The 25085-nt window shown below is 68.7% G+C and overlaps 1 protein-coding gene and 1 long non-coding RNA gene across 3 annotated transcripts; one reads left to right on the top strand and one right to left on the bottom strand.

The window, feature by feature from the left end:
• Positions 1-614: 614 nt before the first annotated feature.
• Positions 615-23572, bottom strand: LOC149128236 (uncharacterized). The gene is made up of 2 exons (XR_016218513.1): positions 23352-23572; positions 615-941 (listed from the first exon to the last, which is right to left on the bottom strand). It is a non-coding gene; the product is annotated as an uncharacterized LOC149128236 (long non-coding RNA).
• Positions 7548-12777, top strand: MRPL23 (mitochondrial ribosomal protein L23). 2 transcript variants are annotated; one of them, XM_070058393.2, is made up of 5 exons: positions 7548-7582; positions 8957-9079; positions 9478-9560; positions 10145-10218; positions 12569-12777. In XM_070058393.2, exons 1-5 carry the CDS (start codon positions 7566-7568, stop codon positions 12728-12730), a joined length of 459 nt encoding a protein of 152 aa, XP_069914494.1. In that variant the 5' UTR covers positions 7548-7565; the 3' UTR covers positions 12731-12777. The 2 variants fall into 2 exon arrangements, with proteins under 2 accessions (XP_069914494.1, XP_089167073.1); XM_089310947.1 differs by lacking the exon at positions 10145-10218.
• Positions 23573-25085: the final 1513 nt, after the last annotated feature.

The raw sequence follows: 25085 nt of genomic DNA, 5'->3' as shown, positions 1-25085 counted from the left end.
GGGCCCCGTGTGGTGTGCTCATAGGTGGGTTGCACGCGGTTGAGACCCCAGCCCCCAGCCCCCAGCCGTGAGGCTGCGGCAGGAGAAACAGCTGGCGGCTGCTCATCTCTCAGGATTCCACATTTCAAAGGCGCATCGCAGGCCGGGGCAGGGGTCCCCTGCGAGCCCCCCACCCCCACCCGGCCTGCGGTATGTGGGCGGGGGCCCTTCCCGCTGTTCTCTGCCCTTTGTGGTTTATCTCAGCCGGGCCATGGCTGCCGGCGAGGGGGAAGGGTCCCTGCTACCAGGCAGCTCTCAGCCCTGGAAAACACAGAACAAAAGCGGAGGAACTGCGGAGAACTATAAATAAGCCCTTCCATTATCAGTGCGGCCCCGGGAACGCGGGCCCCGCAGCCCCGGCCGGGGAAGCCAGCGCGGCCGCCTGCTTTTGCCATTACCGCTCGGCCCTCGTCTGGAAGCCCAGGACAATGCAGGGGACGTCAGACGGAAACGAGATGTATAACTTTTGCAGAGGAGGGGTCCCCCGCGCGCATTCCTGGGGTCCCGGGGGGGCCGGCGGGAGAGGCTTCAGAAAGAGCGAGGGAGCCCAGGAAGGCAGCCAGAGCCACAAGACATCCTGTAAATCAGTGCGTTTTATTATTTCCCACCAACAGCCGGCCAGGAGACAAAGCAGGACTGGGCGAGCTGAAGGCCACAAGAGGCCAAGGCGGCCGCGGGAACCGGAGGTGTCGCAGCGCTCCGGCCTGGGCCTGCTGAGCTGGGGATAAACTGAGATCTTAGCCGGAGCTGTGAGTGACACAAAGAAGGCATCGTGCCTGGCAGGGCGGGGGTGGGGCCCTGCGTCCCCGGCACGTCTCCTGTGCAGAGGACGTTCCAAGCCCGTGCCGCTGGGCCCCTTCTGCATACAGAGAAATGCGTGGGCTGTGGAGAAAATGACGAACCTGGATGAGGGAGGCAGAGATAAGATTTTAAAAAGGAAAATAAATAAAATAAAGCACACAGTGTGTTTTGGGAGTAGAGAGTTTGACGCTGAACTAAAATCAGTTTTCAATCAAAAAACCCGGTGAGGGTGACTGGGGCTGGGGGAGGATCTCGAATCTGCAGAGCAGAGGTCGTAGGCAGGAGGGCTCAGGGAACGCAAAGGACCCCCACTTGCCTGGTCCCCTGGCTCCCAGCAGGCCCAGCATGGGCAGCCCCGGCCCCCACGGTGGCCCAAGCCAGCGGCCTGCAGAAGCCAAGACCCCAGCCTGGAGCAAAGTTTCCCCAGCTCCCTCAGGCACCCCCCCCCAGCCCTGCAGCCTGAGTCTGGGGTCCCGGCGGCGGTGTTGGGGGTGGGGGAAGCCGAGCAGATGGGATGCAGGGGTCTCCGCACCAAACCCCAAGTCCACTCCGGAGCATTAGGGAGCTCAGTGTGCAAAGAACACTTTTCTGTCAAAAACAAAGCCAGAGAGCGACGGGGGCGCAGGCATCGGCTCCCCCCGACACCGGGACCTCACGAGGGAGCCGGGAAGAGGCCGCCCCCTCTCTCCCAGCTGTCAGGGCCGCAGCCGAGGGCCAGCAGCGAGACGGTGAGCGGGCACGGTGCTGCCAGTCCACACGTCCCAGCACTGCCCGTCCCTCAAGGGCTCGGGGACACGGCCCGACACGGACGGAGCACGGGCCAGGGCAGTCAGAGCAGTCCTCGTAAGCTGAAAGGGATCACACAGCGGGTGTCTTGGCTGTGCCGGGATTAGATGATAAATCGCTAATGGGGACCACAGAAGGATCCCCGGAAAACCCAAGCACTTGGGATACAAATAGCACACTTTTAAATAAGGCACGAGTGGCTGGCGCTGTGATGGAGTCGGCTGCGCCTCTGCCTGTGACTCCAGCGTCCCACGTGGGCGCCGGTTCAAGTCCCGGCTGCCCCACATTCCTCTCCAGCTCTCTGCTGTGGCTTGGGAAAGCAGTGGAGGATGGCCCAAGTGCTTGGGCCCTGCACCCGCATGGGAGACCAGGAGGAAGCACCTGGCTCCTGGCTTCAGAAGGGCCCAGCTCTGACGTTGCAGCCATTCAGGGAGTGAATCAGTGGGTGGAAGATCTCTGTCTTTCTCTCTCTCTGTAACTCTGCCTTTCAAATAAATAAATCTTTTTAAAAAACATATAAATAAGCCACAAGTCAAAGAAAAGTGAAAAAGGAGATGGGGCAGCATTGTCAACTGAGAGACAGCAGCACGGGCATTGGGGAGCCCTGGGGACCCAGCACCCCCAGAGCCCGGGATCAGAAAGCACACAGGGGAGCCCCTCACCCCAAGGGCATCAGAGAGGAGGGGGCTGCACCCAGAGGACGAGACGAGGCACCCTGAAGATCAAGCAGAATCTGGGGGCACAGAAAATAACAGAACACATATTAAAAAAAAAAAAAAAAAGCCATAACTGGCTGCAAATCCCAGCAAAACAGGGCAGACGTGAGCAAAGCCAGGAAACAGGGAGGTGGCACGGCGGATTCCGGAGCCTGCAGAAGAATGAAGGAGCGCCATGCACATCAAGTCTGACAAGTTAGCGGAAATGGACACTTCTAGAAGCGGTCAGAATCCCACAGGGTCAGCTAAGCTGGATAAGCCCGTGTCTGCCAGGGGTCGAGAGGGCAGCGGCGACTTCCCACGGAGCGAGCTCCAGGCCCACCTGGGTTCCCCCTGACACAGCAAACTCCTCAAGCAGCGAGGAGGAGGGGACGTGGCCCGGCCCGGGCCCAGAGCACCCTGACACCAGAATCGGAGGCAACGCAGCCCAAGTGCAGACCTGGCTCCCTCACAAACACGCGGGCAGAGCTGAGAGCCGCTGGGAGCAGTCAGAGCCCAGGGCAGAGCTGAGAGCCGCTGGGAGCAGTCAGAGCCCAGGCCGGCAGCACAGGGCCTGGCCGGCACCCTGGCTGCTTGGGTGACCGCAGCGTCGTCACCCAGTGAACCAAGAACAAAGGGAGGCACGGGCGACTCCACAGAGAAAAATAACAGTGTGCACCACTGACGAAGGAAGGAAAGTCTTCATCAAGCTAGGGACATGGGGCCCCTCCCGGCCCTCGTAAAGGGCCCACGGTGGCGGCGGGAACCCTGCGTTCCCAGGGGCACAGGAAGGAGCCCGGGGCGCCTGCTGTCCCCACTCCCACCCGGTGTTGTCCTGGAGGCTGCTGCTCCTGCAATTAGGCTCAAAAAAAGAGCAACAGGCGGACGGGTCGGAAAGGAAGACGGGGGCTGCTGACGTACACAAGCACAGCCATGTCACGCAACGGAACCCGTAAAAAGAAGGGGGCAGGGGACCCAGAGGTGGGGGCCGCCGCTGGGCGGCTGAGCCACCCAAGGCCAGTACCCTAGCAGGGTCCAAAGCACAGTTCGGCCGCGAGCCCAGCAGACGCCATGGGTCCGAGAAGCTGCGTGCGTGACCGTTGCTAAGCTGTCCGCCCCCCAATCCCTGTGACTGTGCTGAGCCAGCTGCCCGCGCTGCGCCAGACAGAGCTGGAGCCGGGAAGCAGTAAACGGGGTCGGCCCAGGCCTGCCCGTCCGAGATAAGGACTTTCCCAGGGCCCGCGGACCGTCCAGGGACATTCCTTTCCGACCTCCACATGCCCTGGGCTCCGCACGTAAGCAGTTTGTTTTCGACATTCTTGAGGACATCAACAATCCACGTAAGATGCTCTGCCCGGAACTCGGCCCCCCGGCCCGGGCGCCCGCACCCAGCTGCTGACGCCAGCCCCTGCCTCCAGGCCCTGAGATCAATCAACGGGGGCATCAGAGGGCGCCCATAAATGTCTTCTTTTCAGCCTGCAAAGCTTCCGCGCGCCTCCGCCCCCCCGCGCCCCCTCCCGGAGGCTGCCCGTGAGTCCCTTGCGTCTGCTGTTCCCAAGGACCAGCTCTGTTCATGGAATTCGTCCCTGCTCCCTCCTGAGAGCCCGGCCCTGGGAAAGAAATCCTTGCAGCATTGCCACCCAGGGCCAGAGCTAGGGCAGCCAGAACAGGTCGCTGATGCTGCAAAGCAGAACACTGCCTGTGCAGACCACTGACTGCTGACAAAATCCCAGTCACCAGCCAAGCAAAACCAAAGCCCCAGAACCCAACAAACCCGGGTCCTACCTCACCACGGCTTACAAAAATGCACCCCACAAGGGTCCCGGTCTACACATCAAACTTAAGAACCAAGGGGGCTTTGTAGCTTACACTGGGCAGAACTATTGTAGCCATGACACTGGACGCACACAGCCCAGGAAGGGCAAACAGGTCGGGAGACGGGGCCCTGACCGGGAGGAAAAGTCTTAGTGTTTGGTCAAGAGCTGACGCAGAGCAGCCAAGGGCGGCCCGCAAACCTCCACGGCAGGGGACAGATTGGAATCTCGAACGTCAGGCATGGAGGGTCGAGTCCCGGGCAGCCCTCGGGCCCACAGGCGAGGCTGAAGCAGGGACTGAGCGTACCACCCGCTGGCCACATTCAGGCCCATGCAGGCCGGCCGCGTGTGACGCGAGGGCCCGGCAGGGCCTGCGAAAGCCAGGCCCAGCCCTGCCCCGTGGCCCCGGGCATGTCGCAGGTCGGCCTCTGTCCTTCAGAGATTTCCATGTGAGCGTGGCCCTTTCTGTTTACTTACACGAAAGGCAGAGAGACACAGAGAGATCCTCCACCCAATGGTTCACTCCCCAAATGCCAGCCACAGCCAGAGCTGGGCCGGGCCGAACCTAGGAGCCAGGAGCTTCACCTGGGTCCCCCACGTGGGTGGCAGGGGCCCCAGCACTTGAGCCTCCCAGGGTGCGGTGAGCAGAGCCAAGCCTCGAACCCAGGGATTCCGATATGAGATGCAGGCGTCCCAAGGGCTGGCCTCACTCCCACCCCAAGCAGAAGCAATGATGGGCGGCTGAAGTGCAGTGTGCCCGAGCTATGCCCCTAAGCAGGGCATCCCGGGGCGGGCACCAAGCCCACCGTGGGACACCCACTCCCCTCCAGGAGCGCTGGCTCAAGTCCCGGCTACGCTGCTTCCTGCTAACGCATCCCGGGAGGCAGCAGGTGCCAGCTCAAGAGCTTGGGTCCCTGCCACCCACGTGGGAGATACAGTGGAGCCCCTGGCTCCCAGCTTCACCCTGGCCCAGCCCTGGTATTGCAGGCACTTGGGGAGCAGCAGCAGCTGCCTGTGTCCAAGGGAGACCCCGCAGACGCTCTGTCCCCGTGTCCAGCCACTGCCACCCCACCAGGCCCGGTGGCTACATGCGCTCAGAGACACAAGGCCCCCAGGCCATCATCATGCTGGGCAGGAGGACAGGACGGCCTCCCCGCCCTGCCCGGCCTGAGTCAGGCGTCCCCTGCCATTCACCCAGCACCAAGCCGGAAGGGCGCCCCCTGCCCCCTTGGAGGCCTGTGCCAGGTCCGGGCTAGGACACAGAGGCCTGGTAGCAGCAGGGCCTGCCTCCCCGAGCCGCAAACCTGCAGTGGGCGGGGTCCCTCCTGCCCCTGCCCCTGCCCCTGCAGTCCGGGCCAGGCAGCAGGAGGCCCCGGGGCCCTCCCCGCCCCCCACCCTGCTCCTGAGAGGCCACCCTCCTCTGATGTCGTGAGAGAGGAGGGGGCCCAGGGGCCTGTGGTGTCCCTGCTGCCCAGGGCCCCGGGACCTGCTGTCCCCCAAGACTTCCAATGCCCCCCCTGTACCCGGGAGTCCTGGCCTTGCTTCACTGTGGAGGACGCTGGCCCGCTGGGTATCAATGGGGTGAATGAATGAATGATTGAATGAATGAATGAATGAGGGCACTGTGCAGCCCCCCGTGTCTGTGACCCTCTAACCCGTCCCTCATCCACCAGAACCATCTGGGCCCTGCAGATCCTGACCCATGAGCGCCTGTGCCGGCACTTAGGAACTGCGTGCCCATTAGGACGGCACAGGGTCATCACGGCTGCTGGCAGCTGTCACTCCCGGCCGAAAGCCATGACCACACCCCTCTGACGGCAGGACCCAGACGTCCTGACCCCAGGTGTGGCCCACGTGAGCTGGAAATTCGGGTCCACACGCGGCGTCTGTGGCACAGTGTGCATCACCACCTGCCTGCGTGGCACCTGGTGGGCTAAGGACACAAACGGGGGACCCCGTTCCCCTTTCTCTCTGGGGCCTCCCCGAGGCCGGGAGGAGGCTTCGGTGCACAGGGCCCGCCTGGCGAGGCCAGTGGCTGGGGGACCCCTTGGGGGTCCCCCTCGGAAGAGGCAAAACTGTGCCGATGGCGCCCGGGTCACTGGTTGCCACGGGAGGGCTGAGCTGGGGTGTGGTGGCAGCGACACGGCGACAGACACGGGGCACCGCACGGGCACAAGCTCTGAGGCCCGGGGAGGGGACGGGGGAGGGGGCTCTGGGAACTCTGTTTTCCATCAGTCAGCCTCCAATCGTTCCGAGGGAAAAAAATTAAATAAATAAAACGTCTGTTACAGAAACGGAGAAGAAACAAAATCGTCCGCGGTTCAGGCGGATTCAAATCCATCTGGGCTTCCTCTATGCCAACCGCCAAAGACGGGCGGACGGCAGGGTGTGCCGGGTGGAGAACGGGGTGGGGGTGGGGGGCGAGACCCTGCCCACCTGGGAGCCAGGCCGGTTCCGGTGGGGCCGTCAGAGAACCTGGCAGCTGAGCCTGCTCCCTCCAGCCCCCAGCCCCCTGCGCAGACTCCGCCCTGCTCCAGGTATGGCCCAGCTTGAGGCCGAAGTTCACACCCGCGGGCTGCAACGTGGCGCCCTCCTGGGACCCCCACGCCCCTCCCAAGCCCCCCAGCTCTCCTGGGGCCCTGGCCCGGTGTGGCTCAGCCCCCAAGGCATGGACCCAGCCACCCCAGCCAGGTGGGTCTCTTGCTGCCAGCAGCTGCTCCCTCTACAGGATGGACCCCGGGGGTCCCAGCCATCATCATGTGCACCCCTAAGTGGGGCACTACAGTCTCAGAGCCCCAGGCCCAGCCTGCCCTGGCCCGGTCTCCCCGCCCTGGTTGCGAGGGTCCTTTGGCTCCACGTCCCCAGCCCCATGGCAGACTTCACGGGCGCAACGGGGCTCCCCAGGGCACACGCCGGCGCGTGGGAGAAGTCAGGTGCGCCGGAGCACCCAGCCTCCTCCCGGGCCCTGGCAGCAGTAGAGGCCACCAGGGGCTGCGTGGACAGGCCTGGCGTGTCGGGGGCGGCTGGACGGGCAGGGAGGGGAGGGAGGGGCAAGCAGCCCAGGCCAGGGGAGAGAGGGCATCTGACCCCGGCCGTGGACACCCCTCGGCCACCCCACGCCCACAAGCCCCAAGGTCTCGGGCTGGGGGTGGGCGCTGCTCCCACCGAGGCCCTGAGCCGTCCGAAGCCAGGGGGCGCGGCGACCCCTCGTGCGGTAGTGTGTCGTGGAAGACAGGGCCCCGGAGTGCGGACGACGGCGGGGTCCCCCCGCGCGTGGTGGGCATGCGAGGCGCGGTGCCCGCCGCGGAGGGGCAGTGCGTGCGTGCGCGGGCCGGCTGCGGCCTCCTGCGGCCAGGGGGCGCTGTCCGCGCGCGACCGCGCCGGCCGGGAGCCGCTCCTTCCGCTGCCGGCCCGGAAGCGGTGCGGCTCCATGGCGCGGAACGTGCTGTGAGTGGGGGTCCGCGCGCGGGGGCGGGGCCGGGGAGGCTCGGCCGGGGTCGCCGCCGCGCTGGGGGCCGGGGCCGGGCCTGGGGCGCGCACGGCCGCGGGGCGCGTGGCCTCGGCCCCTCCCGAGGCCGGCGGGGCCGCCTGCGAGCCCTGGCGGGGGGCCGGGGCTTCCCGGGTGGCTGGGGGCAGCCCCGAGTGAAGAAGGGTCGGAGGGGCCCCTGGCGGGGGGGCAACCTGGGGACCCCCGCGCGGCTTCCCCCTGCCGAGGCCCGGGCGCCCCTGCAGCCCCTCGCGTGCCGCGGGCCAGGGTGGGAAGTGCGTGAGCCCCTGTGGGGCCCGGTTTGGGGTGGGGGCCGGAAGTGAGGAGCCATTTGCGGCTGGAAGGCCTCTGGAGGTGGCCAGGGCGCGCAGGGCGACCCCAGCGGGGCAGGGTGGGCCAGCCACACGTGCCGGGCCTCCGGACGGCGGGGAGGGGTCCCCCGTGGGCCTCGGGGTTTGGAGCGGGTGGGGGGCGGGCCTGCAGTCCACGCCCTCCCCCACCGGCCTCGGGCCTGCAGGCCCGCCCCCCTCGGCGTTAGATGGGGAGCCGAGGTCTGTGCACGCAGCTGCACCCCCTTTCCCGCCGGCACGGGGCGGGTCCCCACACTGTCCATGTGCAGAGCCACAGTCAGTCACCAGGGGTCCAAGGGCGGCCCGACCTGGGGGGAGGGGGTGAGACAGGGCCCCTCCCCCACTCAAAGCCGCCCTTGCTTCTCCACTGCCCACCGCCCAGCCTGCAGCGCAGCCCCAGAGTTCGCGGGGCCGGGGCGGGGGCCAGCCTGCGGTGTCCGCCTGGCCAGCGTCCCTGGTCCTAGCTGGGCTGCCCGGCGCAGTCAACACCCCAGGCTCAGGACGGCCAGCCCGGCCCCTGGGGCCCCACGCCTGCCTCGTCTTCCCTTTAGAAGCCGGTGGCCTTCGTGGCGGCCCCGAGGCTCAGTGCAGCGTCCGTGCTCCCCCCAACATGGTGCTGGGTGCTGGCCCAGAACTGGCCGCGTGCAGGGCCCCAGCTCGGTCCCCATGTGCCCACGCCACCCCACCTGCCTTGCCCAGGCTCTCAGACGCTGCTTCCCGGGCGCCTGCCCTAGCGGCCAGCGGCCTTGGCCTGGGAGGGGACACTGCTTTCGCCACCTGCCCAGCTCAGCCTGCGCTGTGCAAGGGCCCCCCACCCACAAGGGAGCCTGTGCGTGGGGTCCCCGCCTGTCTCATAGGTCACTGTTGGCCCTGCCTGGGGGTCCGTGGCCCCTTTGCCCCCAGACCCACGCTGGGTTGGGCCGGGCGGGCCCATTGGGTGTGGAGTCCCGGTTCTGTGTGTGACTGGGACCCCAATCTGCGCAGGTACCCCCTGTACCAGCTGGGGGGCCCCCAGCTCCGCATCTTCCGAACCAACTTCTTCATCCAGCTGGTGCGGCCTGGCACGGCCCAGCCCGAGGACACCGTGCAGTTCCGGATCCCCATGGAGTAAGGCCTGCCCGCCGGGGCCCCTCCTGCCCAGAGCCCGGTGCTGCTGGTGGGCGCCCCGGCTCGCTCTGGTCTTGAGTTTCCCCGGGGCCGGGGCTCGGGAGCCACTGGCGGAACCGCCCGAGACAGTGGCCTCTCAGGTTCTGAGCTCACTGCCAGGCAGCCATGGTGCTGACCCGGGGAGCCTAGGCTAACCCCGGGCGCCAGTGCTCGGCTCCAGGGCCAGCCGGGCGCCGGGCAGCCAGGGACCCTGGCGAGTGAGAACCCCTCTGCCGCCCCGAGCCTGAGTGTGTGGAGGAGACGGCCGGGGGGCCCAGTGTCCAGCGGGTGGAGCCGGGGGGGGGGCGTGTCCGTGCGTGCCCCACTCCAGAGCCCGTTCCCTGCCCGTGCCTCCCCAGGATGACCAGGGTGGACCTCAGGAACTACCTGCAGAGCATCTACAAGGTGCCGGTGGCCGCCGTGCGGACGCGGGTGCAGCACGGTGAGTGGCAGGCGCCCGGGCCGAGGCTGGGCAGCAGAACCCCTCTGTGCCCCCGACACCCCTCTCCCTCCCCTCGCTTGCCCTCTGGCTTTTTTCTGAATTTGTGTTATTTTATTTGGAAGGCGGAGGGGGTCTCCCACCCAGTGGTTCACGCCCCACAAGCCTGCAGCAGCCGGGCTCCGTCCTGCGTGGGGGCTGCTTGAGCCGGCTCTGCCTCCCAGGTGTCTGCGGGGCGCACGGGGGTCCCAGGGGCTTCCCCGCCTGGTCTGGCCAGTGTCCCCGCAGGGCCTCCTGGGCCTGGGCCTGCCCTGCGGGGGCTCGAATTCAGGGCCCAACCCCGGAGAAGTTGCCTTGGTCAGTTAGACACCGATTTTTTAACAAAGATACTCGTTTTTAACTTTTCTTTCTTTTCTAAATGCTTTTGAAAAAATGTGTTATCTTTTAACAAAGCCGTGTTTTTTGGCGGCCTTGGGCCGTGAGGCTGTCAGGGGTGGTGGGGGCGCTGCTCCCAGGTGGGGGCTGGGCGTGGGGGTGGAGGGGCCCCTGCTGGGAGCTGGGGTGAGGTCCCCCGCACTTCCCCGCAGGCTCCAACAGGAAGAGAGACCACAGGAACGTGCGGCTGAAGAAGCCGGACTACAAGGTGGCCTACGTGCAGCTGGTGAGCGGGGCCCGGCCGGCGGGGGAGCCAGGGGGCTGCTGCGGCGCTGCGGGGGCGGGGGCCTCGGGACTTCCTGGCGGCCTGGATGTGCCTGGTGGGCTTGGGCTGACAGAAAGCAGCGTCCAGCACTGCCGGCCCCCACGTGCCGCGCGAGACGCCTTGGACCGGCTCCAGGCACCCAAGCTCAGCGCCACATCTTGCGGGCAGACGCCACCACAGAGGGGGACTGGTCCCCCAAGTCCAGCCCTGCGGGTGGGGGCTGGGGTGCAGTGCTGTGCACTGGGGGCTCTGGCCTGTGGGGGGCTGGGGTCCAGCGCTGTGCACTGGGGGCTGTGGCCTGTGGGGGGCTGGGGTGCAGCGCTGTGCACTGGGGGCTGTGGCCTGTGGGGGGCTGGGGTGCAGCGCTGTGCACTGGGGAGGGCTCTGGCCTGTTGGGGGCTGGGGTGCAGCGCTGTGCACTGGGGGCTGTGGCCTGTGGGGGGCTGGGGTGCAGCGCTGTGCACTGGGGAGGGCTGTGGCCCAGATTCTAGCTGCCTCGTGGCCCCCTCCCCCGCCTGGCCTCTGACTCCTCAGAAGGCGGGCTTTGTCCGGGGAGATGGTGCGCTCAGCCCCTGCGGAACCAGACGGGTTTCTCTCTCGTCCCTTTTCGCGCCCTCCCGGGCCCCAGAGGCACAGAGCCGGCCCTGCCGCGGGGTCCCTGAGCTCTGCGGAGCCCCCACCCCCACCCCTGGGAGGCCCCCCTGGGAGGGTCTTGGAACCCACACCGTGGGGGCGGGGGCGCTTCCTGCCTTCCCTGCGCTCGTGGCTGCCCGGGCCGCGAGGTGGCAGTAGCGCTCTTAGGAACGCCCCGCCCGGCCTGTCCCGGGCCTCAGGCAGGGTGCAGGGGAGCAGGGCGCGGGCACCTTTCCTGACTGACAGGCACGGTTGCCGCCGTGACCGGGGCCTGGGGCCTCCATGCGCGCAGGCAGCCAATCCAGGTGGAGCAGGCTGCCTTGTCCTTATAAAGGCGTCTGTGTGCCCGCGGGCAGGCCCATCTGTCTCTGTCGGGCACGCGGTCGGCGGCCCCGCGCCTCCCCTCGGAGGCGAGCTATGGTTACACGTGGCTTGTCAGTCACCCGAGCCCTCACGTCGTTCCCGGGGGGCCGGCGCGCCCTCCCTGGGGTGGGCGGGCAGCTGGGAGTCCCCCGGCCCTGGTGGGCACCGCCCCCGCTTCCAGAAGTGCAGGCTGAGAGGGCTGCGCTCCCCCACCCCGCCCCGGCGGGGACCCCCAAGCCCCGCAGGCGCCTGCCCAGGGCAGGGGAGCAGAGTAGGGGTGCTCAGCCCCTGCCACCTGTGGGAGCCGCTGTCCTGTCCCTGCCGCCTCCCGTGAGCCAGCGCCGGGTCACCCACGTAGCAGCAGGCGCATCGAGTGAGCGGGCCGCCAGCCGCGTGCGGCCATGAGGGCTCGTGTGCAGAGCGAGGCGGCCGGCCGGCAGGAAGTCTCTGCCCCGTCCTCCCCGGGGGAGCCCCACACCCCCAGCCGCCTGCGTGCTTGCCTTCCACAGTGTCAGTTCTGGGGTTCCCCTCCCGGTCGCCCCGCGCGACATGGCTCGGCCAGCCCGAGTCCTGGGCCTCCGTGCTCGGGGCCGGGGCCGCCCCACGTCACACCTGGCTCCTGCCCAAACCCGGGGTCTGCGGAGCCAAGTGCACGGTGCCGCTTTTCCTCGGGAGGGTCTTCCCGAGCCGGGGGTCCGGGCGCCCCCAGCGCTGCTGGCAGGTTGCGGTGGCACCCCTGAGTCTGCCTGGGCCCCCCGACCCCCACCCCCACCCCCGGGCGGGATCCCTCCCCGGCCCACAGGCTCGGGGGCCCCGGGCGGGACTTGGCCGCGCTGAGCTCGCAGCGAGAGCTAATTTGCAAAGCCAGCCTTGATTTATAGACTGTGTGCGTGTACGCTGCTCTGTGCGCTCTGTCTCATGTGCCAAGTTCCGCACGGGGAGGAGGGCCGCCTTTCATGTGGGTGGAGGCCGCTCGGTGTTTGGATGGAAAGTTCTAGCATGGCACCAGACGCTGTTTGCGTGTTTCCCCGCGCCTCGCTGCTGCCCCAAGCCCGGCTGGGCTGCCGGGCTCTGGTGAATGGGCCCTTTGCTGGGCCACTTTTAATGAGCCCAGGCCCGGTGCAGATGTGGCTTGAAGGAGATAATTCCCCTGAAAGGGGGCATTGTCCCCAGGAAGTGGCTTCCCCGCTGGATAAAAGCTGCGTGTTGACTTTCCAGGCAGGGACCCTGCCCGGGGACTCCGGCCTCACCTCCCTCCCGCGTGAGGGGCTGGGGCCGGGGGCCTGAGCCGGAGTCCCCTTGCTCCCTCTCGCAGGCCCACGGACAGCGCTTCACCTTTCCCGACCTGTTCCCCGTGAAGGAGCAGGGCCCCCAGGACGGCCCTGAGGACGCCCGGCACCACCTCCTGCAGGCCGAGCGGCAGCGGCTGAGCGCCGACCCCCGGCGTGGTGGGGTTCCCGGCTGGTTCAGCCTGTGACAGGGACACACACCCCAGGGGCAGCTCAAATAAAAGTCGTACTGGAACCAGGAGGAGTCGGTTTCCTGCCACGCGCGGGGCCCAGGCACACGCCGAGCCTGGGAGCCCCCTTCCAGCAGGGGAAGGCGATGCCCTCCGGCCCCCGACCGGCTCAGGGAGGGGATCCCCAGGTCGGCTGGCGGGAGGGGTCTGAGGAGGGGCTGCAGCGGGGAGAGGGCGGGCTGCTCAGGGGACGGGGCCCTGGAGTTGGCCGGGCCGGCAGGCCTGGGACGTGCAGCCCACTGCACACGCACCTTCCGGACCCTCTGCCCTCGCTTCCCGCCCGGCCCAGGCCCCACGCGGCAGTGCCGTCCCCAGGGCCCCACGTATGCCTGTCCTTGGCGCCCCGACCCCGGCCAGAGCACGGTGACACATCGGGGTCTGTGTGAGGACGGTCCTGGGCAGAGCCGCCTGGCAGACCCCAGCAGGCTCTCATCTCTGGGTCGACACAGGCCGCAGCCCCAGCCCTGCCCCGTTGGGCACCCAGTGGCTGAGGTGGCTCTCGGTGCCGGGGTGCGTCTTCGGGGGTGCTGGGCCCAGGCTACGTCCGTTGGGTGCAGCTGGCCCTGCAGGGGCTACCCAGGTGTGGCGGGCCCTTCTGATGCAACCATGGTTTGCACACGGTCCCTGGGAACAGGCGGTGTGGGGGGACTCCGGTGTGCGGACGGCGGGGCCGCGCGTGGACACAGATGTGTCACAGGGGACACAGGAGGCTGTGTGTCTACCCGTGTTTGCATGCGTCCCGGAGTGGGTTTGAGATTGAGGGGCCTGGTTTAGAGATCTGGGAGGGAGCAAAGAAACCCAGCTGGGTGCTCGGGACAGGCCTTGCACCCCTGGGCCCGGGGCCGGGGGGCACATACCCCAGGACCAGCAGCCTCAGGGTTGGTGGTGGGGGTCCTGCTTCAGGGACTGGCCCTTTCCTCTGTGGGGCAGCCCCCCAGGGGTCTCTCGGAGGAGACAGGAGCCCGCAAGACACCCTGGGCTGGAGGGTGGAGGCCGGGCCAGCTCCCCCTCCACTGTTGACTTAAAGGGAGGGAGGGTCAGGAAGTGGAGCCGGAGAAATGGCGGCGACTGCTTTCCTTAGAGAAATAATTCATGGGGCCCTGAAGCCCCGGGACCCTCCCCCCCCCCCCGCAGTGGGGGGAGGGCCGTGCTTCATCCTCTGGGCCTCAGGGGCACTGGGCGGTGCAGCCAAGGTCGCAGTCCATCAGGGCCCCGACAGCCCACTCCTCCTCTGGCTGGCTCTGCCTGGAGACCCCGCCCCCGGCCCAGCCCCCACCCCAGCCTGTGCTGTACGCGTGGCAGCCCCAGCGTCCCCCACACCAGGCCCTTCCTCCCCACCAGGGCCAGGCTGGGGGAGGGGTGGCAAGCCGCCGCACCCCCAGTCCCGGGTCCAGGCAGCTCCCCGGGGGTGCAGCGGGCAACCCCAGCTCCGGGCAGTTTGGGCCCGCGTGCTTTGGGGCCGTCTGGGCAGGAGCGCTGGGAGCAGCCTCAGGAGTGGCCCTTTCATTTCTCCTGCTGGCCCCGGAAAGGGGCCGGCTGGGAGCGGGGCCTCAAGAGGGGACCTTGTGGTCCCCCCTGCAAGCATGCAGAGTGGGGGTGAGACAGGAGAGGGGGTGAGTGACAGGGAGGAGAGAGGGAGTGGACAGTGGCCGCTCTCACCTCTCAGGGAGCGACCCCGGCCACAGCCAACACACACAGCACCCCACGACGCCTTAGGGCTCTGTCCAATCCGGGGGGGCCCCCAGGGCACCCCCTCCAGCTCCCATGGAGCTCTGCTCACAGCGGCACAAAGAAGGCCTGGCCGGGGAGGGAGGGGCTTGCAGGATGCTGGCTGCTCGGGGACCTTGGAAGCGGGCCCAGTCCCAGGGGCCCCACCAGTCTGGGTTCTCCCATCTCTGACAGCAGCGGCCTGGCCCCCATGGTCCCGGGCCCCCCCGGCGTGGTGGGGGGCCTTTGCCTTCACCCCTACTCCTGCCCCCGGGGGCCGCCTCCTGTTGGGCTGAGGGTCGACTGGTCGTTGGGCAGGGGTCGCCCATTCACTGTGCCAGAGGGAAGGTGAGGTGCTGGCAGGGGCCACCCCTCTGCCCCAGGCCTGCCCACGTGCTCCCTGGCCCATGGTGGACACGCTGGACCCCAGCAGCTCCAGCTAAGAGTCGGGGTGCCCTGGGGGAGGGGAACCCCGCTGGCCAGCCACCATCTGGGACCTGGCTCTCCTTTGTGGCCCTGGCCTTGGAGGCCATGGCCAGGGAACAAGCCACAGGGGCCCAAGCTTGGAGGGCCCGGGGCCTGGACACCCTGCTCTCCTCACCCCCTTGCTGGAGGCAGCCCCGCACCTGGGGGGACCCCATCTTCTAGCATCCATGTCTAGCGTCCGTGTCCTCTGTGGCCGGTGACCAGTGATCCGCCAACCCCGGCCATGGCTTGGTGGAGGGGAGGCCGGCTGAGTAGCCGCTGCGCATCTGCCCATTGGCTGCTCCTCCCGGACAGGAGGCTTGGGGCAGGTGGCGCTGGGGAGAGGACTGGGCGCCCCCGGGTCAGCGGCAGCGGGGCTTCCTTCTCTGTGCCGCACAGGACTCCCACGTAACGTGGGCGACCCCGTGGCTCAGTGCGGTTCCAGAGTGCAGAATTCTGTCCTTGGTCCCTGTCCTGTATCTTCCCGGTGGCCGCAGCCCTGTGACACGTGGCCCTTTATGACATGCTCTCAGGGTTCCCTTTCTAGGGCCGAGGAATGTTCCGTGATGCAGAGGGTCCCACTGTGCCGGTCCCCCTCCGCCCGGGCGCGCCCCGGCTGCCCCCCACTCTGGGCCGTGCTGGGCTGCTCCTGCCTGTCACAGGGAACACGGACGCCAGAAGACGGGGTACCCCCAGGTGGGGGGGCAGTCTGCAGCATGACTGGGGTGGGCAGAGCAGGCTGCCAAGGCCTTAACAGGGCCTGGGGGCAGCCTCCGTGCCGAGAGAGGAAGGGGTGCTGGCCCGGGCTCGCTCCGTCCCTCGGCTGTCCTCGCGTCTGTGGCTAGGATACCTGCACCATCTTTGCACCAACAGTGGCACAGCCACCGCCTCAGGCCGTGTTCCCTCCCCACCAGCCCCCCTCGCTGTGTCCCAGCTGCACCCTGGGGGAGGGGAACGAGGTGTCCGGGGCTCCTCTGCTCCCGGGAGCTGCACCCCGCGAGGCCCCGGCCTTGGAGGCCAGCGCCTGAGTCCTGTTCAGCATCTGCGTCTGCCGCCCCCACCCCGCCTGAGATCATCCCCAGCACCAATCCCCCCAGATCACTGCGTTATTTCTTTGTCAATAAGGCTTTTCCCGGTCCAAGGCATCAGCGTGCGGGATGCAGCCACATCTGGCTTTGATTGGCCTCGGGCTCTGCAGACGCTGGGGCCCTGGCTCTGTGACCGCCGGGGACGGCCAGGCCTGGCTGTGCTCTGCTCCCATCCCTGGGCCTCCTCTGCACGTCTGCACTGCCCTGGCTCTGCCTCGCCAGACGCGGGGGCCCCCGGGGGGCTCCCTGGGGCTGCACTGCCTACGTGCGCAAGTGAGCGCGCCCGAGACAGAGCCACCCTGCCCCCTCCATCACCGAGGGACGCGGGCAGTGAAGGGGCTGTCCCCTCCCCTGGCCCTCCGCGGGGACTTCTGGAGGCGGGTGAGGAGGGTCCCAGGCGCGTGTCCCAGAAGCAAGACCCTGGCGCCTGCAGCCGACCCTTGTGCAAGGACAGAGGCGGCCGTGGCATCCACGTCCCTGGGAGGGCAGGGCCAGCGGGTCCCAGCAGGCTCCCCTGTCTTGCTGTCCATGCCACCTGGCACTGCACCGTGCCCTGGCACTGCACCGTGCCCGCCACTGCTCAGGGCTCCCCCAAGAGGGCCCTAGGATGAGGCCTGGTCTGGACCCTGGCGGGCAAGCCGGGCCTGTCCCTTCTCTGCCCACGTGGCGGGCAGTGCTGTCTCCCTCTCCAAGTGTGGGTGCCCCCACAGGCCTGGATGGCCAAGGTTCTGTGTGCCGGGCCCCCGAGCCCCGTGTCTGCTAGGGGGTGTTGGAGTGGGGGCTGGGGAGGGGTGCCACGTGCCGGGCAGGAGGAGGTGCCTGCGAGGTGCATCTCGGAGCTGCGCCGGCTGCCTGGCCGGGAGGGGGTCCCCTGCTCTCTCCTTGCCTGCTGCGCCCCCATCCCTGAGTCCCTGGGTGCAGCCCGTCCCTGCGGTGGGGGCAGGGCAGGGGGTGCTCAGCCCGCATCCCGGTCCTGTCGGCAGCGGCTGGACGCGCCGTGCCCGCTTCCCTCTGGGACAGGGCCCTCAGTGATTCTTATAAACCCGTGTCAGCCACAAAGTGTGTGATGTCTGATTTGTAGCCCTCATAAAACCCCATGCCTGCTGCCCGAGGGGGAGGGGCCGGCCATTTCCCACCGGTGTGCATGCACGCGGGTATGAGTGTACGTGCACACATGTGTGCAGGCATGTGCACATGTCACGTGGTGTCTGCGTGTGCAAATGTGCATGTGTGAGTGAATGAGGGGTATCCCTGGGGAAAGGGCCCTCCCAGACGGCAGCTCCCCTTCAGCTCCAGCCGGGGCTACAGCCCCGCCCACTTCCTGTGAACCCCAGGGGCTGCCAGTCCCCGTGTGGTGGCCCTCACGGCTCTGTTGCCACAGCCACGGCCGAGGAGGCAGTGGGAAGGGCGGCCTGCCAGGGCAGCGGACTTCCCCAGGGGCCGGGGGCGGTGCAGACCCTGCCCGTGTCCGGCCGTCACCCTGAGGCAGGAAGGACTGTGGGGTATGGCCCGGGGCCGGAGGTCCAGGGTCCTGGTGTCCACCCTGAGCTTGCAGCCTTGCGAGCATGGAGCCTTGTCTGAGGCTTATCTTTTCTCAGGACATGGAGGCCGTGGTGCTGGGGGCCTGGGGCGGCGGTGGGGGGGACACAGAAGGCCAGGCCGACGGGGGGAGCCCTGTGTTCTTGGGGGTGTCAGATCAGGATCCCAGCAGCCACACCCCCTCTCCTTGGCACTGCTTGGCCTCTCTGTCCCCCACACAGCCACAGTGGGGCGGAGTGTAGCCGGGCTAGGGCACCAGAAGTCCAGGCCCAGAGGAAGGAACCCTGGTTCCTCCGTGGTGGCACCACCGCTGGCCCTGTGTGCTGGCCCTGGCCTGGCCAGGAGGTGGCGTGGCCGGCCCGCCCAGGCCCCGAGATGCCAGCGACTTCCCTGTGCCTGTGGGCAGCTGCTGCCGCCCCATCAGGGCCCAGCTGGGACCCCGGTGGCGTCTCACTCCCCTCGGGTGCTCACAATTCACCAGCACCAGGCTCCGGACCCATGGCTACCTCTCATGCAGTCTTGTCCCTGGCCAGGACGCCGATGCAGGGTGCACGGTGCTGGCCCTGCCCCCTGGGGGTCCTGCTGGCTCCCCTGTTGTCAGCCTGCAGGCTCTGGGCCAAGGTCTCCCGCAGCACGATGGAAAAAGCCACCGTCCAGGTGTGCGCCCTCCTTGCCCTCCTGGGTTCCCGCAAGATCTCCCCCCAACAGCTGTGGGGCCCTGGGTGGCAGTGCTGAGCCCAGTCTTGTGGCGGCCCAGAGGATGGGGATGTGGGGACTCCAGGGAGGACCACCGGCTCCCTGCTGGGAAGCTGGAGGCAGCCGGGACCCCGGCATCAGGGGAGCTGGGCCCCCAGCCCCCAGCCTAGAAGCGGGCGGCGCACGCGGTGTCCCAGGACCTGGGACGACCTGGTGGCGGTGGGGCCTCACGCGCTCTAGAAGAGAACTCCTAAAAATAACAGGCGGGCAGGCGGCCCCGGAGGAGGCCCGCAGGGTTAGGAGCAGCTGCCGCCCGTCCTCGCCTCCCAGAACGGCCCCCGGGCCTCCCCCAGCTGAATCCGCCAGGCCCCTCCGCGGGGACATAATGGGGAAACTATGTGTTCCGAGCCTCAGAGGGGCTTTGGCGGAACACGGCCACTTGTGCCGGGTGAGGGCAGCCGACAGCTGCTGGGTTGGGGGGGCGCCAGGAGGGGCACCAGGAATGCCTTCATCCGCGACGCCATCGGCCGGAATAGGAGCCGCTGTGTGCAGAGGGCACAGGTGTCCCCGTCACTCAAGCTGGCCCCGGGCACTCGGCAGCTTCTGAAGTCGGCCGACCTTGGATTTTCCTGGGGGCTGCTGCCCTGAGGCCTCTGACCCTCAGCTAGAAGACCCCCAAGCAAGGGGGCTGGGAAGGGGTCGGCGGGCCGGCCTGTCCGTCTCTGCCGCCCAAGCTGAGCCGGTCACCCACGTCCCCTCCCTGGGCCGACGTCCTCACCCACTTCTCCCCACCCCGGGGCCCCCTCTGTGTGCAGTGGGACCTGGATCAGGGGCCAGTGGGGGGAGCACCCCAAGGTGTGGAGGGGCACAGCGGGCCGGGAACGAGGGAGACAGGGCTCCGGAGGACCCCAGGACTAGGGTGAGCAGGAGGAGAGGCAGGCGCCAGCCTGGCGGGCTCTGCCCGACACGTGGGGTCCCATGCTTGCCCCCAGGCTCATGGAACATTCCTGCCGAGGGCTGGGGCTGGCCCGAGGCTCCAGAGTCCTGGGAGGCGGCCGGGTGCTACTGCAGGCCACACGGCGCACGCACCCGGCACACTGAGTCACCTCCCAGGTGTGAGTCCCTCACCGGGGCAACGGGCGGGAGGGGCAGGCAAACAGACCACAACAGAGGGGCCACCTCCCGGGGCCTGGAACGAGGGGGGCACTGCCAGGTTTGGGAGAAGCAGCCCAAGGCTGGTGCCCCGCCAGCTCTGCCCACCCCCACGGACTGGGGCCAGCGTGCCAGGTCTTGGGGTCCCCCAGGAGCTCAGGGGGGTGTGGGAACGGCGTCCGGGTGCTCCTGGGCACACAGCACAAACAGCCCTGTCCGTTAAGGAGACCCCGCCATCGGACGCCAGGGCCTGAGGCTAGCGGAGGGTGGCAGGCAGGGTCCCAGCCAGGCGGTCTCTGGGGGAAGCGCTGTGGCCCGGCCGCCTGGTGGGGGCGGTCGAGGAGCACGGCTGGACGACTGGACGCTGGCCTCAGGCTCTGTCCGATGGGCCTCTTGACCGAAACCAGGCCGAGTCCCTGAAGGGGCACCTGCCTACCACCCCCACCCGAGAGGGGGTCCCAGAGCACAGGGTCTTGCACACGAGCAGCCTTGCCCCCGGGGGACCTGCACTGCCCTCGCCCGGGGCCTTCTGGCCTGGACAGCTTGGGCTCTCACCGGGGGTGCAGGGGAGAGTGAGTGCTGAGGTCCTCTGCCCGCCGTCCCCCCCACCGCCCGATGCCGGCACCTGGGCCGCCTGGGCAGCCCCGAATCCTCAATGCCCACAGCCCCGGTGTGGCCTCAGCCTGGACCCACAGCCAAGCCCAGGCCAGGGTGGGACATGCCCAAACCTCAACCCAGGGTGGCGCTGTGGGACCAGGTGGCAGCCGGACAAGGGTCGCCTGCGGTGATGGCCAAGGCGTCTGTTCCGGCTTAGCTGTCCGAAACCTGAGCCCTGCGGGAGCCTAAATCGGGCACTGAACCAGGGGTCAGCAAGCCGAGGCATCTTCGGGAACCTGAGCCCCGGGCACAGCGGCGTCCAGGCCGGGCAGCCCAGGGCACCCAGAAGGGCACGCCGCCCCCCGCCCCGCCCTTCCAGAACCCTCAGACTGGGCCGCCAGGGCCTCTCAGGAGTGAGCAGTGCACCTCCCCCAGCCGGCTGCTTCCTGCTGGGGGGAGGGCTCCGCTCCCTCCCTCCCCACCCCAGGGCTGTGTCTTATCTGGGTTTCTGACACTAGATGTTCTAGCTGAGATTCCCAGCCCGCAGTTGCAAAAGTATTCCCCCCTCCCATAACACCTGGAGGGGAGGGGGCAGAGGAGCCGTGCAGTCTGCTGCCCTGGCCACGTGGGGGTCCCTCTGCCGGCTGGTGCGGCTGCTCCTCCCCACCCCCCGCCAGCCCCATCCTTTGTTCCGCTGGCCGGCGCCGTGCCGGCCCCCACTCTCCCCGAGGGGCCGGGCCAGGGGGGCCGGGGACCCTCCGTGTGGTGTGCGCGGGGGCCCTCAGCTCGGGCCCTGCGTGCGGCGGGCGGTGGGAAAACCCTGCTCTTTGTGTTTCTTCCTAATTGAAGGGTCCGGGCCTGTTTGCCGGGTCATTTTGATTTGGGGCCACCGGAGGTCACCCCGCCGACCCCTGCCTGCCTCATTATGTCACAGCCAGGTTTCGGTGGCACCTGATGAAATCCAGCGGGAGTTGCGGGAGGGTGGGGAGGCGGGGGCGGGGCAGCCGTGGTGCTCACCCCAGCCCAGTGCCCCGGGGCCACTGGCCTCCCTTGCAGCCCAGCGGGATGCCCCATCCCCTGAGGCCCGTGGCCCAGAGTCCCCCCAGTTACTGGCCTCATCTTCCCTGGACCCTTGCCTGGACACTGCCCCTCCCTCCCCCCCACCCCCCAGGGCTGGGGCAGGGAGTGACCCTCCAGCCCCACCTCCCACCTCTCCTCCCTCCCAGTCCCCACCTTGCACTGTTCAGGCCACCCTGGGCCTTGCTCGGCTCCCAGGGGTCACCCGCAGTCCTGTTCCCCAGCCAGGGCCCCTCTCCTCTGTCTCATGACCCCTTCCTGGGGGGATCACTGGGCTCAGGTCAAGCCCCCCGCCCCCCAGCTATGATCTTCTCGGGCCCTGCAACCGCAGCCCACGGCAGGTGCACAGCTTGGAGGGTGGGTGTGGGGACGCTGGACAGAATCACCCTAGGGGCGAACCGTGGAGGGGAGGCCCAGCCTGCCCCGATCTCAGCTCCTTCCTGCTCTCCGCCGGCCAGAGCTGCACAGGGCCCTGCAGCTCGGTCCAGAAGCCATCTCCTCTGCTCCCAAGAGGGATGGGCTGTCCACGGCCCCCCAGGGGGGTGACAAAGCCACGCGGCCGGCGGCTGGACGTCTCCCCGTCCTCCCAGTGAGGCCCGAAGCTCAGCAGCAGGCGTGCAGGCCAGGCCGTCCCCGGGTGCCCTGGAAACAGGAGATGGATGGCCAGTGCCTGGGGCCGGGCAGGGCGCGGGGGCTCCATCTTCCTTCCTGTCCCTCCGGGCCCAGCCTGACCTGCAGGGCCTGATCAGGGGGTCAGCAGTTTCTGCGAACGCCACACACAGCAGGCAGCTTCAGGCCAGCGGGTGCAGGGCACACACCGGCAGGGCGGGGGCGGGGGGAGCCGGCCAAGGCCAGCAGGGCCGGCGGGCCCCGGGTGCCAGGGGCACGGCCACACTGCCCTCCCCACGGGCCCTGCGTGCTGCAGCCTGTCCACCCTGCCCCTGGGGACACCTCTTCCCTCTCTGCCCTGCCTCCTGCACAACCCAGCGAGGAGCAAAATGGCCAGAGCCCTTGCGGGCCGGGCAGGAGGGTGGCCACGGCCCCAGAGGGCTGGACCGGAGGACTGGCCGGCGGGATCCCCCTCGTGCTCAAGTAAGATCCCGGTGGTCCTGGCGCGGGCGTCGGGTCGGCTGTGCACACGGGCCAGCGGCAGGCCCACGGTCCACTCCTGCTGGGGGCTCACAGGACACAGGGAACCCCGGGGCCGCTCCGTGAAGGAGGCAGCACTGCCCACGGGGACTCCAGGGCAGGAGGGAGCATCTCTCCCGCAGCAGTCGGGGGTGTGGCCACACGCAGAGCTCCGGACCCCAGGGTACCACTCACCGTCCAGCCACGCCCTGGCCTGCCTGCTTCCAGGCCATCCCAGCCGGGTTTTCCCACTGGGCTCCCCATGCCCCCCGCAACGCCCACGCCCCTGGCCAAGTCCCCAGGGCACCATCTCCGCGGGCCCAGAGTCCCTCTGATCCTGAGCTTGCCTTCTGCCCATCACTGTGTAAGGAGGGTCCAGGAAGCAAGCAGAATGTTCGGGGTGGGGGGGGATGGAGGGCCTCCCGGGGTGGGGGCCGTGGACGTGTGGAGAGCGACCGGGCGTGGGCTGCTCTCGGCTCGGGAGCCCTGGGCAGGGCTCAGGGTCTGGAGGTCCAGGGCAGCACTGCCCGGCACCACTGGGGGCTTCGACCCCCGGCCGGGCCGAGTGGCCTGAGTGGCCAGAGAGCAGGACGCTCGGGCCCAGGTCTGCTCCCTGCAGGTTCCCCCGGGCCCCCGGGCTCCCTGTCCCCCGTCCGGAGGAAGCCCCAGAAAAGTGTTAGGCGCTGTTGATCTCAAGATGGAGGGGCAGGAGGGGGCGGGGATGGGGAGCGGGAGGCACCCAGCTCCCAGCCGAGGTCTGTGGGGACCTCGACTCCCTGGGCTAGCGGTTCCCCAAGTCGGGGCTCCCTGCCCGTGAGCACGTCAGCCTTCCTGTGCCCCGGGAGGGGGGAGCCAGGTCGGAGGGGCCTCAGGACCCCCGTGGAGGCCGGCGGTGGGCTTGAGGGGCAGTTCCTGGTGCCCCAGCAGGAGCCTCAGAGCACCAGGTCCCAGCTGGTGGCCATTCCCAGGTGAGGATGTGGGTTCCCTGCTGCCACCTCCTGTGTGGGGGCCGCCTCCCGCCTGGCCATCGTGGGCAGTCCTGGGGCTCCCCGGGGGTCGGGCCCGGGCCGATCTTGGAGGACTTGCCGTCTTCACCCCCAGAGCTGCAGCTTGGATGCCTTGGAACTGACCTGTCCCCAGCCCGGTGGTGGCCGTGCCAGGCTCCTGCCCGTGGTGTCCAGGTCCCTGCCGGGGGGCCTGGGGGCGGGGGGTACTTTCCAAGGCTGGGCCGCAGGGACGGCGAAGGTGTCCTCCATCCCTGCCTCGTGCGCCTTCAGCCGCAGACGCAGCCCATCCTCAAGCGTCTCGCCTCGGGGACCCACAGTGGCCGCTCCCCCACCAGCAGGCTGGGGAAAGGCGCGGGGTGCGGGGCACGCACCCGGCCGGCCGGGGATTGGTCACTGCCGGGGCGTCCCGGGCGGGTGCCCGTATGCCCTTGGGCAGCCTTCCCCTCCAACAAGCTGTCCAGGCCCGGAAACGCCCGGCCAAGGGGATTAAGAAGGAAGCACACATCCCTGTTCCCTTGGCGCCGGTTTGCGCCTCATTTAGTGCAGATTTGCCCAATGGGGCCGAGCACTGAGGTGATGCTGCCAGAGGCCCCGTGTCCCCTGCTCAGGTCAGCCCCGCCCGGCCCCGCCCGCCCTCTGCCTCTCCCAGGAGCCATCTGGCACATTCCGCCTGCAGCCGGGCCACCGGGTCTACCGATGGGTGTGGGGACCCTCAAGGCGGGGTCCTAGGGCTTGGGTGTGGACCCCAGGGCCTCCCTTGCCGGCCTCAGCTTGTTGGTTTGGGGGGGGCAGCTTCGAGCCAGGCACACCCTGCAGACCTGATCCAGACCTGAGCCGCCCCCCCTACCCTGGGATCTGAGGGTGCGGCTGGGACGCGGGGGGCTCTGGGTGCCGGCCGGGGCAGCTGCGCCCTCTGCTTGGGGGCTGTCACTGTCGGCAGCTCCTGGGAGGCTGGACTGGGCAGCGGCTGGGGCAGAGCGGGGGGCTCCTTCCTGGGTGCCTATCAGAATTAGGGGCAGTTTGGGGACCAGGAGGACAGGGCTCTGAGCCCCCACCCTTCCTTCCGGCCTCCTCTGCCGCAGAGGGCCCCAGGGCCCTGGGTGGGCCCGGAGCACGTCCCCAGTGCAGCTTGGAGAGGGGGTGGGGCTCCCCAGCCTGGGGCGGGCCCTTCCTCCTCCCCTCTCCCCACTCCGGGCTAATGAGGCCCAGGTGGCCCCACGTGCGCCTCCATCCTCTGGCTGCGGGCTGAGCCTGCCCGCCCGGCCTGCCTCCCACCGGCAGTGGCTAATGACAACCAGAGGCTGGGAGGTGAAACCATCTCTGCTGTCAGAGCTGTGCGGGCCCCTCAGCCGGCAGGTGGGCAGTGGGGCGGCGAGGCCCCGGGCTCGGGCAGCCGGTCACCTGGGACCAGCCCCGCCTGGCCCTCGGTCCTGCCCGCGCCGCGCTGCCTGCTGCTTCCCGTGGGGGCGTCCGTGCCTTGTGGCTTGCAGGGAGCTGCTTGCCCTGTGTGTCCACGTCCACACACAAACACGAGCAACCCGGTGACCCTTACATGAGGTGTGCTTTACCTCCGGGGGGCCGTGGGAAGGGCCAGGCCAGGGGGGCCGGGCTGTGTACTTCCGGCCAGCTCTCAGGAGGGGGCTCAGGACCTCAAGGCCTCTCTGGTGGTCCCTCACCTGCCCCCTCTCCCCGCCCTGGCCTGAGGCCTCCAGCTTCCCGGCCCCCGCCCGTCACAGAGTGGGTGGCTGACTGTGGCCAGCACAGGGCTCTGAGGGAGAGGGTGCAGGCCATGGACAGCCCAGGCTGCTGTGGGCCTGGCACAGTGGAGGCAGAGGGACGCCCAGCAGGGCAAAGGCG

The sequence above is a fragment of the Oryctolagus cuniculus genome, chromosome 1 (assembly GCF_051225735.1).
Source record: "Oryctolagus cuniculus isolate XC-2025 breed Fujian yellow rabbit chromosome 1, ASM5122573v1, whole genome shotgun sequence".
NCBI classification, from domain to species: Eukaryota; Metazoa; Chordata; class Mammalia; order Lagomorpha; family Leporidae; genus Oryctolagus; species Oryctolagus cuniculus.
Note: the sequence above shows the minus strand (reverse complement) of the source record. Positions and strands in the feature narration are given on the sequence as shown.